Here is a 13,323-nt window from a genome sequence, read left to right as displayed (position 1 = left end):
TTTACTGGCCATTTATATAACTGTTTTGAGAAATGTCTACTCAAGTCCTTTGCTGATTTTTTAAATTAGGCTGCTTGGTTTTTGCTGTTGATTTTTAGGATTATCTACGCATTCTGGATATTAACCCCTTATCAGATATATGATTTTCAAATATTTTCTCCCATTCTGTGGGTTGCCTTTTCACTCTGTTGACTGCTAACATTCTTTATTGGGTATTTCTTGGGCACCTGTCTGTGCCAGGTCCTTAGGGCCAGTCACAATGAAGTCAGCGAACAGCTTCCCTTGCGTGTTGACAGGCAGGCGGAGAGGCTGTCCACCCCAGCCAGGACCGGGGTCAGTCAGTACTGGGGGCAGCCAGGACCGGGGGCAGCCAGGACCGGGGTCAGTCAGTACTGGGGGCAGCCAGGACCGGGGGCAGCCAGGACCGGGGGCAGTCAGTACTGGGGGCAGCCAGGACCGGGGGCAGCCAGGACCGGGAACAGTCAGGACCAGGGGCACCCAGGACCGGGGGCAGCCAGGATCAGGACAGTCAGAACCGCGGGCTCCTGCCCGCCTACTAATAGCCGGAGGGGACCATAGAGTTGGAGGTCCTCCGGAGTCTAGACCGGCGAGAGGGCGAAGAGGAAACCATAGAGTCGGCCGTCCTCCCGCGTCTAGATTTGCCACAGCGGGGCGTGCACCGGAAGAGGCGGTCGGCGGGCCGGAAGTGGGTCGGGGACGCCGGGGCCTCAGGCAGAGATGAAGCCGGCGGTGGACGAGATGTTCCCGGAGGGCGCCGGGCCCTACGTGGACCTGGACGAGGTAGGCGGGTGGCCGCGGGCCTGGCGGGAGCGGAGTCAGGGCAGCTCTCGGGCGCGCGCCGGGTGTGGGGCGGGAGAGGGCGGCGGCCTGCGCGGCCCTGCGCGCCCTCGCGGCGACTCCTGCCTGAGGAGAGGGAACGGGGGCTCAGACCCGGCGAGGTGACGCCGGGTGCCTGCGGGCCGGGGTCGCGTGAGCCTCGGTGCCCGCGGCCTGCAGGGCGGGCGGCTCGGGAGGGCGGTGTCTCTCCCCGGGTAGAGGCCGCGCCCGCGGCGGAGCGCGGGGGACCCCGGGCCGGGCTGAGCTCGCGTCAGGCGACGCGGAGGCAATGGGCCCCGCCCTGGGCCGCGAGCTGCCGGGCTGTGGGGGTCGTAAAGCACCTCTCTGGGAGGAGGGGGGACGACACCGGCCGACAGACGGCAGCGGGGAGAGGAGCGGCGGCCGGCCGTGGGGCCGGGTGTCGGCTTCTCCCCCGCGGGGGGACGGCGGCGGGGAGCCGCCCGGCGTCTTGTCTCCCTCCGCCCTGCGGTCACAGGGCGGCCCTGCCAGCTGTTGGGTCTGTGGGCTGGTAACCCCCCGGCCAGGCGGGAGTGCCTGGCCAGCCCCCCGAATCAGGGCCTCCTCATCTCCTCAGAGCTGGGCTCAGACCCGGTCCGAGGGCCGTGGAGATCGTGCTGTAGCCGGGAGCGGCTGGTTGCAGATACGAGTGTAGTAGGAGGTTGGCCGTGGGAGTTGATAGAAGCCCTCTGGGCTTCGGGGCGGCCCAGCAGAGGCTTGAAGCAGCTGACTGCAGCCAGGTGCCGAAGGCAGAGCTGGCGTCTGCCAGGTGGACAGGGTGGGGCAGAGGGAAGGCCTGCCAGGAGCGAGTCCTTCATGAAGGGGGTCTGTGGGTCGACACCGCGGGCCTGAAGGTGCCTGACCAACGGGGGCGGGGGGGATGGAGCTGGAGACGGTGGCGTGGCAGGGCAGGCGTCAAGCGGCCTGTGGCGGTGCTGGGACCGGTGGGCTCTGTGCACCCCACTCCTGAGGCACTCCACTCACCCCTGCTTCTCAGTCCTGGGCTACAGCCCTGCCGTCTCTGGCAAGTGTGGGGTCACTGGAGGGCTTTACAGCGGCAGTGATGGGCTCTGACTGGCTCCTAGCAGGTCACTGTGGAGGGTTTGGGGGTGAGAGAGTGGAACAGGGCAACAGGAGACTTGAAGAGGGTCTGAGTGAAGGCAGCACCTACAGGTGGGAGTAGCGACAAACTCCACTCAGTATGTCTCCACCCAGTGTGTTGCCGGTGGAATCCCAATGGCTCACTGTGGGGATGGGGAGAGGGGAGGGAGTCTGAAAAGAAGAGGGGTCCCAGGATCCTGCTTACTAAGAGCAGTCGTGAAAGGGCGCAGGAGGTGATCAACGGTGTGAGCAGAGAGGGCTGCGGGGATGTTGGGAGACAGAGTAGCAGCAGGACCTGTGGCCAGCTGTCCAGGGCGCTGCCACCAGAGGCAGCGTCATCAAGCCTTCACTGAGCCGTCACCGAGTGATTCTGAGAGACTCAGACTTCATCAGGTTGCCCAGCTTGGGCGGTGGCATTGTGGTAGAGTTGTGGCTGTGGGAAGCCCTGTGCTGGCACCCCCACCAGAACCCCAGGTCAGCAGGTCAGTTTGTTAAGGGAAATGGTTTAATCCTTAGAAGTAGGGAGCAGCCCAGAGCAGAGAGGTCATCAGGCTCAGTCTTGCATGTGTTTGGGGGCCTCTGTGTCAATGCCCAGCGGGGAATTGGAGCCTCTTCTCAAGGTTCATGGAGAAGTGGTGCTGTTCGCGGCGATGACAGGGTTCTGTTTAAAAGGCAGGGAGGAATCTAAGAACATGAGACCTGAGAAGAACTTCAGAATAATTCCTTAGAATGCTGCCTCCCTATTCCTACTCCCACCCACTTCCTTCCCCTGGAACTAAAGTTTGTCTCTGACCTGACACTTCTGCTGGGGAGCGGTGTGGAGCCTGGTTCTCTCCAGAAACACAGCTGACTGACGTAACCTTACTTTCCTTCCCCAGGCAGGAGGCAGCACCGGGCTCCTGATGGACTTGGCAGCCAATGAAAAGGCAGTTCATGCAGACTTTTTTAATGGTAAGGATGCCAGGATTAGGGGTGCTGGTTTCAATCTGTGTTTCCTCCACAAGTTATGCAGTGGAGCAACTTTGTGACATGAATGACTTGGATCTTAGGCCATTGAAGCCCGAAGCCCGAATCCCGTGCTGTTCTTGGAACGCGGTGCAGTCTGTGTAAATGGGCAGCCCTGTCTTTGAGGAGGGAAAAGCTCCCAGTTTTCATTTCGGTTTTTGAATGTGAGCGGTGGACTCGCACCTGCACACCTGAGACTGTAGCAGATCTGGTCTTCTCTCTGAAGCCAGGAACCATTCGTGTTTCAGAGTTTAATGCTAATTACAAGAACATGGGTGGAGTTCTGCCACATCAACGGTGAAAAACTAACTGTAGAGGAAATTTTCATACATGTTTGAGGGGATATTTCCCTTGTTCCCGTCTGATTTCTCAGGGCCTTGTTCCGGCAGATCAGATTAATCCTTACCATGGGTTACATCCTAGGTAGAAACACAGGATGGTTTTCTTGGGAGAAGTAAGTGGTGCTTTCTGCTTTGCCATCCTCTTTCACCCAGGGGCCTGCCACTACAGAGAACTTCTGTCACTCATTAGTGGCAGTGAGGATGTTATCTTGCCGCGTTGGGTTTAATGAACCCAAACCCCACTGAAATCCGAGCCGCTGTTGTTTATCTGGCTTCTCATCAGCCAGTCGTTGCCTGAAAAGAGGCCAGGCTGCTTGCTGAGGAGCAGTCCCCGGGCCCAGCCATGCTCCCCAGGCGGTGTCCTGGCTGCTGCCAACGTGGACAGAACCGAGGGAGGTGACGGTTGAGCCCTGGGCACTGGTAGCGTTTCTTCAGTTCTCTAGGGGACAACAGTGTACAGAGGTGCCCGCTGACCCGGGCGGCCCTGCGGCCCTAACCCTGCACCATCCACTTACACTTTGATGCTCTCCTTGGAAGCCCCACTTATCCTCTGTCAGCCTGTGGGCTTAGAGACAGCTGGCCATGGTCTAGGGTGATTTCCAACAGCAACCCTGTCATTCTGACAAAGCGTCTGTGAGAGGGGCCCAGGCTGCTCTGCCAGGTGAGCACTGAGCTTCTCCCTCTGCGTCCGGCAGGTTGTGACGGCCCACGCGTGTGGGGAGCTGTTCCTGCGAGAGAGCCTGTGGCTTTTGATCATGGCTTCTCCCGAGTCCTTCTTACTCACTGAACAGATAGGTTCCATGGCCTGTTGTCACCTGGGCAGTGGGGTGCTAGCCCTGAGCCAGGCCCCTCTCTTCACTCACTGTTTTGCAAAACAGTGGAGCGTTAGACGGGGTGGCTGACAGGTGGGCATGTTATTCTCGGGCGCATCAGAGGGGAGATCTCAGGAGCTGGCCCTGCAGGTGAGGGGTGTTAGCTGGGGAGAGGGGGGCCAAGCTTCAGGCTGCAGGCGAGGCCAAGCGGCCAGAGAAGGCTGGCCCTGGTGGGACAGGCATGGGGCGGGGGAGCCAGGGCCCTGTGCAGGGCAGAAGGTGCCTGGGGCAAAGCAGGGACGGGGGCGTGAGCGGGGCTGCTGCCCCCTGTGGCCGGCCTGTCCTCTTTCTGGTTCATTGTTTACTCCGCACGCTCTCAGTGCACAGTACGCATGAACAGAGTTTTAGTTTTCCTTTTCCCACTGTGCAAGTAACACATGCCCGCGGTGGGAATTTAGAAAATATGCAAAGAAGTAAACAGAAGGACAAAATGACCGTGAGTTTGGCTTTGACCCCCCACCTCGCAGGAGACAGTGTACCGTGAACTCCTTCCAGTGGGAAAGGGGCTCAGGCTGTTTCGCAGTCTTAGCTGGTGGTCAGACTCCCTTAGAGCGAGTCATCCTCACATGGCTCTACCCTCACCACCTTTCTCCTGCCCACCGTCTGCCTTTTTATCCTCACCACTGCTGCCAGCCATGAGGCTGTAGCCTCACCTCCACGTGGGCGTGGGCGGGAGAGGGGGCGGGCACGGCTCTGAGGGGCTTGCCCACGTGCTCCAGAGTGCTCCTTCATGCATTGTCTCAAGATTGTCATCAAAGTAGGAACAAGATTACAGGTGGACTCTAGGCTCCTCTGTCCCCTTGGACTGCATGAGCTCCAGTTGGTTAGAATTGAGTCTGTCCTGGGAAAAGTCCTTCACTGTTTTTTCTTTAATTTTCCCTCGAATGACCAAGTAACTCATTTTAAAGCTTTTCCTCAGCTGCTTGCCCCATGCGCCCTACCAGTCTCTGGTTTGTGCACTTTTGTAGATTTTGAAGACCTCTTTGATGATGATGACATCCAGTGACGTGTGTCCGGCCGTGCGTCTGGTCAAGCCCTTGTCCCCTGGTGGTGTGGTGGATCTCCTCAAAGGACAGTTTCAGATGGTTCCAGAGAACTTGTGGAAATGACTTGAAGTTAGGAGATGGCTGACCAAGAAAGAGGAGGACAATTTTAACATCTGGGTGGGCCTGTTGCTCTCTGAACATGACCAGCCTCTGTCCTTAACTTCAATTAAAGAAAAGTGATGTCATCACTTGCAGGGTGACTTTAATTCTTGCATTTTTGAGTGGCTTTTACAATCCCGAGAGGTCTCTGTGTGCCTGTGCTGCACGTGTGCTGGTGTGCCAAGAGAAACACGTCCCACGTGGACACGCCTGGTGCACTCTTTGCGACATGTGGCCTTAAGTAACTGACGGCTCACGGTTTGCTACGGCGGTGTTTGTCTTAGACCAGGAAGCAGCATGCATCGTGCAGGTGGGCATCCTGGGAGCGCCTGTGAGACCTTACCTTGATCCCATCACTCCCCCAGGGCACAGGTGTCCCCCCCGTCGTGGGGCCTCTTGTTCTTCTCCTGCCCGAAGTCAGAGCAGCCGCTGTCCCAACAGCTGAGGCTCAGAGGGTCCCGGCAACTTGGTAATGACGCTGAAAGAGATGCCTTCTACCTGAGAAATGTGTACGTTTATCCATTTCCAGGGAGAGTATGACACCTGAAAGTGAAAAGGGTTTGTTTGTTTATTTATTTATTTATTTGATGGAGGTACTGAGGATTTAACCCAGGATCTTAAACATACTAGGCATGCACTCTACCACTGAGCTGTACCTTCCTCCCCTAAGGTTTTTTTAAGTTTCTTACTGGTCCAGCTCAGCAGTTGATAATGACTGTAAACATTAAGATTACTCTTGCATGTCCATCTCAAAGTGAAGGATGTTCCTCTGCCAGGAAGGGCCCAGGCCGGTGACTTCAGCCATCCCTAGGTCGGAGTTAAGGAGAGCCACTTGGTCGATGAATCGGGATGTGCGACTCCACCGTGAGAGCTCGCTGAGCGGAGCGCCATGGTGGCCTGTCTGAAAGACGTCTTCACTGAACCAGGTGAGATTTTAAACAGAATGAGACATCACCTTGGCCTGTTTTCTTGTGAGTGCCAAGTAGGTATCCGGTAGCCTCGCACTGCGCCTGTCCTGACGGAGCTCGGCCCTGGGAGGGAGGACCAGCGGGTTCAGGGGGGCTGAAACTAGGCAGCATCCCTGGGAAGCCCAGGTTAGGGTAAACGTCTAAAGCTCTGTCCTGGGTGGGGGTCGAGGCTGCTTCTGTGTCATACTCAGCTCAGCTCATCAGGCCGGTGACAGGCCCTGCAGCAGGCGAGCTGCGCACAGGCCGACTTCAGAGAGCGGCGTTCCTCCCCGCTGGTGTTCGAGGTTAAGTTATGACTGGTTTTTACGGTTTCCTCAGGGTTCCTCAGACCAGGCCCAGGAGATTCCATGGGGAACAGCTAGGCACTAGGGTGAATTCTTGAGCGATCAGGTGGTTACCTGCAGCCATCGACAGCTGGGGTTTACAGTAATAGAGCCCCGCGGCTCCTGCACTGCGATGTGAAGGGCATGGCTACAGCTCTGATGGGCGGTGGCCCCACATTGTCCTTGCATTCAGCCCGTCACCAGGAGCCATCAGCAGTGTTCGCTCAAACCTCACAGAGTTGGGGAGGGACCTTTTCTACAAAGAGGAAGGCACAAAGAGGTGGACGACTACAGCTTGGTGGCCTTGATGGGGGCTTGGAGAGTGTTGTCCGCCGCCTGCCAGGCTGAGGTGCTTGGGTCCTTGTTAGGCTGCTGGTTCTTGGAAGTGAGACCCTAACGAAGGGAGGAGCCCTTTCTAACCATGTGATCAAGCACGTGGGTCACATGGGGTTTGGCTCTTGAGTTTTTGGGTTTGGGGAGATAACTGTGGAATAAAACTCTTGAGATGTTTTGAGCTGTGTTTGAGGACTTCAGTCCAGGCCTTTGAAGGAACTGTCTCCTTTCCTGCCCTTGGATTTCGACTTCCTGGACAGGGAAGGCACTCATCTCATGGGCAGTCTTTGCACTGGCCGCCTGTTTGAGCAGAAAGGTGCTTGCAGCCTTCACTGGGGCTCAGGAAACTGCTCAGGAGAGGAGGCAGGCCTCTGGATTCTTGGACAAACCCTGGGCAGCTGGGCTAGGGGCGCTTTCAAAACAAACCGCATTTTTAGGGAAGCAACACTGGCCTCTGAGTGGAGCCAGGAAGAGAAAGCGCTGAAAGGGGTGTTGAAGTGAAAGCCCCTTTGTCTCTCAGGACGCCAGAGGCGGGCCTCCCGGGCCGGGCCTTCCCTCTGGCTCCTGGAGCCCGAGGGGTCTCAGGGGATCAGGTCCCAGCGCAGAGCAGCGGCCCGAGCCCCTCCCGGGACAGGCTCACGGGGCGGGCGGCTTCTCCGCCGGCATCCTGAGGCCTCGGGGTCCCCGTCCGCCCCTGGCGCCGAGCCCAGGCCAGCCCTGAGTGGCCACAGCCGCACCGAGGGCGCTGAGGGGTCTTTCAGGTGCCCGGGTGCTGTGTGAATCGTACTCTGGCAGGTCACAGAGCAGACTGCTCGTGAGGGTGGCTTTAGTGGCTTTTACCCCTGCTGTGTAACGTCTGAGGGACTGCGATTCTGTGGAAACAGTGAGTGCTCCGTAGTCAGAGAGCGTGTCCTCTGGAGGGGCGGGGTGGTGACATCCAGGACAGTCAGCTGACCTGCAGGATGACCGCACCAGAGGGACAGCCGGTCCCTTTGTCTCCGCAGTCGGGCAGAGTGTCTGCCACACGGGAGGCGCTCAGTGTGTTAAATGCAAACAGACGACGGTGTATCCGACGTGGTGCTGCTGGGAGGGGAGAAGGCCAGCCCGAGAGGTGCTGAGCACCAGCCAGGGCCCCACGCCGCGTGCCTCGCGGCTCCAGGCATCTCAGGCGGGGGCCTGGGGCCTCGAAGGCAGGCTGGCTGGGTGGGGAGGGCCCGGGTCTCAGGAGTCGCCCAGGGAAAGGCGGGGACTCTGCTGCGATTTGTTCTCGGGTCGCACCTGGCCAGAGAGATGCTGCCCTGGGAGACCCTCAGTTCAGAGACCCCAGAAGCGGACAGGCCAGGCCTCCCCTGGGCCAGACAGGCCGCACAGAATAAGACCACCCCCCCCAAACATCCCGACTGCACATGGGCCTAAACGAGACGGGGAGAGGGAGAGGCGGGAGAGAGGGAGCTCTCCATTCAGGGCCGTGATGAGCAGGGTCCCTGGAGCTTGAGTTCCCTTGGGTGGTCTTGGGGGCTCCTGAAGTCAGAGCCTGTGAGACGGGGTGGCACTGACACCTTCCCCTTGGGTGGGAGGGGAGTCAGCTGGTTAATTCAGGACGGCCCTGCACACCGCAGCGCAGCGCTCTGCACGCCGGCTGCTGGGGGTGTGTGTGCGTCAGGAGTCCCAGCAACGCCGTGTCCTCTGCACTTGGCTGTCTCCGCTTCCTTCAGTTCCTGTCCTTGGGGAGACACTGCCCTCTCATTGCACAAGAGATCTGCCCCAGGTCACTCAGCATCTGGGAGGCAGGGGGCGCAGCCCCTGGTCCTTGGTCGAGGGCTGCGTTCTCTCAGGGGCCATGAACAAAGCCGGGAGGCAAGTGGCAGGTTTGGAAGGAGTGCGGGACACCTGGGTCGCAGACAGAAGGCTGAAGGATTAGTATTTGCCAGTGTTGAGAACTTCCGCAAAGTGGTACAAGAAGCGACACGTGGACAATGGTGGACACAGGGTACTGAAGGGACGGTTCCCAGAGCCAGTGCAGGTGTCCAGGAGGTGCTCGCATGTGCTCAGAATCAGGAAGTTGATCGAGTGTCAGTCACGGCGTCAGGACAGCGCTTGACTCACTGGAGGGCAAAGCTTTAAGAAAGAAAGACTGCCTGTGGGGAGGGGGTCACCGTGGGATGTCTCGGTCTTTCTGGAAACAATGCGGCGTGGATGACGACTGGGAACTGGGCAGAACAAGAGGACGCTGGCGGGCGTGGGGCGGGCAGGCCGGGGGAGCCCCAGTCTGGAGGCAGCTGTGGAGGTGAGCGCCTTCAGTGTAGGAGAAGGAGCATGGGTTGGGGGAGGGATGCGGCCCAGGGTGTGCAGGGCCCGGAGGTGGGAGGAGGGTGGGTGGCCAGCAGGGTGGGCGAGGGGGTCCCCAGCAGCAGTGAGGGGGTGCTGGGGTGGAGGGCCGCGCTCAGGCTTTCCTTCCAGACTCCTGGGTCTGCCCCAAGCTTAGGCCTTGTTCAGTTTTCTTTGGTTCCCCGTTTGCAGCTGAAGCAGAGAGGGAAGGCCTGGCCTTCAAGGTCAAGGGCCATTAATTCTAAAGGAGACACTGATTCCCTGGCTGAAGCCCTGAGCTGGGAGAGCCTGTCAGCGGAGGGCCTGGCCGAGCCCTGCGACTGGGCAGGCGTCTGCCTGGAGGGAGGCCTGCTGGGCCATCAGAGGGGGCGTCTGTCTGCAGCTGGAGCCTGCCTGCCGGGCCGGTTTCCTGCTCAGCTGAGGGTTGGCCTCATCGTGACAGTTAAGAGAGGACTCCATACCATCCGAGGGTCACTGGGGTCAGTGGGCTGAGTCTTCCTGGGGAGGGGCCTGTGTGGGACCCAGGGTGACCGCTCCCGCTGACAGTCCCTGGACGGTGCTGTTGGTTTTGTTTTGCTTTGTTTTTTTCCTTTGACTCTTTGAATTTTAAAATTAATTTTGCTGAGACTTAATTTATCCTGTCACTTGGAAGGCTCACTTCTGTCCCCAGCTGTGCCCAGTGCAGTTAAATAAATGTTGAAAGAACCTGCTGGAACCCTTGCCGAGGTGGGAAAACCACGAAACCTGCTATGAAAAGAACATTTGGAACAGTTGGCTGTATTTTTCTTTACTTAGCATCCTGCTGATCATCATCATAATCCCAAAAGATGCCTTTGATTGAAAGACAGCTTTGAGCCCAGCATTTATATCCCACCGAGCCCTCAGGATGTTCCAGAGCGGTGAGTAGCATGCTTGGTTTGCAGATGAGTAAACTGAGGGTCACAGGGGTGACAGGACCTGCCCGGACTGACCCTCCGAGGGTGGGCGGGGCAGCCTTTGTCCTGGAGTCCTTGCTGAGGACACTCGGGCCCAGTTCACGGTTCTACCTTCTAAGATGTGTGACCCGCAGGAATTTTGATTTGATGAAATAAAATTTATATTTTAAGGCAGGACAAGAAAAAAGTAACCATAACATCTGTCTGGGCCTCCTCCCCTCCCCCTAGCGTTCACGTGCTTCTGCGTCACGTTGGCGAGAACTCAAGGCTGGGAAGGCCTGCTCCACCATAAACAGCACTTTTTTTCTTTCCTGTGATGCGAGCAACGTAACTTTTTTAAGAAATAGTGTTCTCTCCCAGCTGAAGGGGCCTGGCTGCTTGCTGCTCGCCCTGCACTGCTCACCTGGACTGTGTGTGCGGGGACCTCTGTGTAAAATGTCAATGTGTTGTTTTGATGTACGACCCTTGTCTCAGAAATGTGTGCGGCTGTGCCTTCAGCTTCTGACAGGTGGACCAGTCCCAGAGCTTTCTGAGAATCTGCTTCCGGGCTTAGAATCCTCAGTTTGCCTTGAATAAAATTCCCCTTTTTCTTCTTGAGAGTTGAATTTTCGTCAACAGATAACTTCCCTGCCTCCATTTCCCATCTGCACAGATAAAGTTTACAAAGAAACCCAAATCAAGAAAAAATGAAAAATGTCTGCTCAGCAAAGGTGCCTTTGAGGACAAGTCAAGCTGTGGACGGAGGCGTGTCACGGTACACGTGGCTGCAAAGGCTTCATTCAGAAAATGTAGAGAACTACAAATCAGCAGCACAACACAGGCAGTCTAATGAAGATGTGGGCAAACGATGGGAGTGGAAAGTTTGTACACGGAGACCTGCAGATGGCCAGCGAGCGCCTGGCAAGATACTCGGCCATCAGGGAGATGACACGCGGTGTCATTTCTCACGGAATTGATGACCAGTGTCTAGAGTCAAACTACAGACAGAAGATGCCCTCTAGGTTGTGGAGCCTCCTCTGGAACCTCCTCTGGGGTGGGGCAGTAGGGGCTGACCACCACGGGAAACAAGTGGGCAGTGTCTTAAAAAGTTCAGCCTACGTCTTTGTTATAGATCATTCTCTTGCAAATTCCGCTTTTAGGTATTTGCCTAAGTAAAGGGAATGCGTGTGCACCGAAACAGAAAAAACCCAAAACCCCCAAACAAAAACACTTGTACAAGAACATTTAACAGCCGCCTCTATAACAGCCTCAAACTGGCCTCTGACCCAAGTGCCCCCAGTGGAGAAGGAACAAGCTGTGTTGTGCCGGCAGGATGACATGGGGTACAGGCGCACACAGCAGCGTGGGTGCATCTTGAAACCGTAGTGCTGAAAGAGAGCGCCCAGACACGAGAGCCCATGATTATGGTTGCATTTATGTGAAGTCCGAGTGCAGACGAAGCTCCGCCGGGGGATGCAAGTCAGAAAGTGGAGGTGCGTAGCAGGTGGAATTGACTGGAAGTGAGGAAGGAACTTCTGGGGTGATGGATTTTCCTGTCTCGTCTGTGGTTGATAGTCACGTGGTTGCCCTTAACTGTCAGCACTCTTCAGAGTGAGCACTTAGGATCTGTGCGTCTGGTTGTATGTAAATTGTACCTCAATACAGTTCTTAAAAAGAAAAGTTAGTTCTGCTCGGGCTGCTGTAGCAGACAACCACACGCCCGAGGACTTAAACAACAGAGGTTAGTGTTCTCACACTTGTGGAGGCTGGGAGTCCAGGACCAGGTGCTGGCAGGGCTGGTTTCTGCTGAGACTGTTCCCCTTGGCTCGCAGACCGTCTTCTCTCCGTGTCCTCACGGGACCTCTTCCCTGTGCATGTTCCCCTGGTGTCTCCTCCTCTTAAAGGGACACCGTCCTATTGCATTAGGGCCCCACCCTAATGACTTCATTTAGCCTTAATTTCTTCCTTCAAGTCCCCGTCTCCACATACAGTCACCGTGGGGGTTAGGACTTCAGTATATGAATTGGGGGTGGTGGTGCAAAGTTCAGTCCAAAAGAGTTTTAAAAAGAAAAATATAGTAACACCTGCCGTGCCGAGTGGTTGGAAGAAGTAAGTGGTAAAATGAGGTGCAGGTCTGAGCTGGAGCCCCACCCATGCGGGGGCTGGCCACTGTCCTCCCAGCTAGCTTTTCACTGCCAGGTTTTTTGTTTTGTTACTTGGAGCGTATGGCCATGTGGCTTTGACTACACTTTTGGGGACTGTTAACCAGTAACATGTGTGGGCCCTAGCTTGTACTGAGATGAAGTGCCTGCGGCAGGGAGGAGCACTTCATCGATGAGTTAGCCTCTGCGTGCACTTTGGTTCCAAAGTCTAGTTGCTAATAAAGGGCATTGTCCCCAGTCATAGACGAGAGGAAGGGTGGTAGCCCAGGTGTGCTTGGTCTGGGAACTTCTGGCTCTCACGCCTGGAAACAAAAGGCAAAAGCGTTGTTAAAACCTGAGATTGTGATCTATGGAAAAATAAAGCGGATAGAGTTATAATTTTGTCCTGCTCCAGATGTGCATATTCAACAACCTAATTGAGGGAAAAGCTTCTCTTGCTCTGTTCACAAGGCAGAAAAACAGGATTTTCAAGAGGCTATTTCTTTTTAACTGACTTTATCAAGGTGTAGTTTACATGCAGTGCTCATTTCAAGTGTGCAGGCGATGTGTTGACAGATACAGGCATCCATGTGACTTCTGTCACATACAAGGCATTGGACATTTCCCTTCCCCTCAGACCCAAAACACGCCCTCCTGTTCCTTTTGCAGCCAGGCCTCCCCGCCCGCAGCCTCTGACCTCTGTGGAACGTAGCATAGTTCTGCTGTTCTAGCATCTCATACAAATGAGATCGTAGCCTTTTGCATCTGGCGTATTTTGCTGAGAGAGTGTTTTTAATATTCAACCATGATACAGTCATTAATCAGTACAGTACATTCTTTTTTACTAATCAGTGGTTCAGCGATCAATAGCTGGTTCTTTTCTGTTGCTGAGCACTATGTCATTTTATGGATATATCAGTTTTTATTTTAATGTCTAATTAAAAAAATGTTTGTTGGGTGATTAGCTTTGTTTGTTTGTTTATTTTAATAGAGGTAC

The 13,323-nt window shown here is 56.1% G+C and overlaps 1 protein-coding gene and 1 long non-coding RNA gene across 2 annotated transcripts; both read left to right on the top strand.

The window, feature by feature from the left end:
• The first annotated feature begins 646 nt into the window (after positions 1–646).
• COPS9 (COP9 signalosome subunit 9) lies at positions 647–5,414 on the top strand. The gene is made up of 3 exons (XM_074364643.1): positions 647–801; positions 2,835–2,907; positions 5,143–5,414. Exons 1-3 carry the CDS (start codon positions 739–741, stop codon positions 5,178–5,180), a joined length of 174 nt encoding a protein of 57 aa, XP_074220744.1. The 5' UTR covers positions 647–738; the 3' UTR covers positions 5,181–5,414.
• An 837-nt stretch (positions 5,415–6,251) lies between these two features.
• LOC141577770 (uncharacterized) lies at positions 6,252–13,287 on the top strand. The gene is made up of 2 exons (XR_012507235.1): positions 6,252–10,170; positions 10,435–13,287. It is a non-coding gene; the product is annotated as an uncharacterized LOC141577770 (long non-coding RNA).
• Positions 13,288–13,323: the final 36 nt, after the last annotated feature.

Source organism: Camelus bactrianus, chromosome 5 (assembly GCF_048773025.1).
Source record: "Camelus bactrianus isolate YW-2024 breed Bactrian camel chromosome 5, ASM4877302v1, whole genome shotgun sequence".
NCBI lineage: Eukaryota > Metazoa > Chordata > Mammalia > Artiodactyla > Camelidae > Camelus > Camelus bactrianus.
Note: the sequence above shows the minus strand (reverse complement) of the source record. Positions and strands in the feature narration are given on the sequence as shown.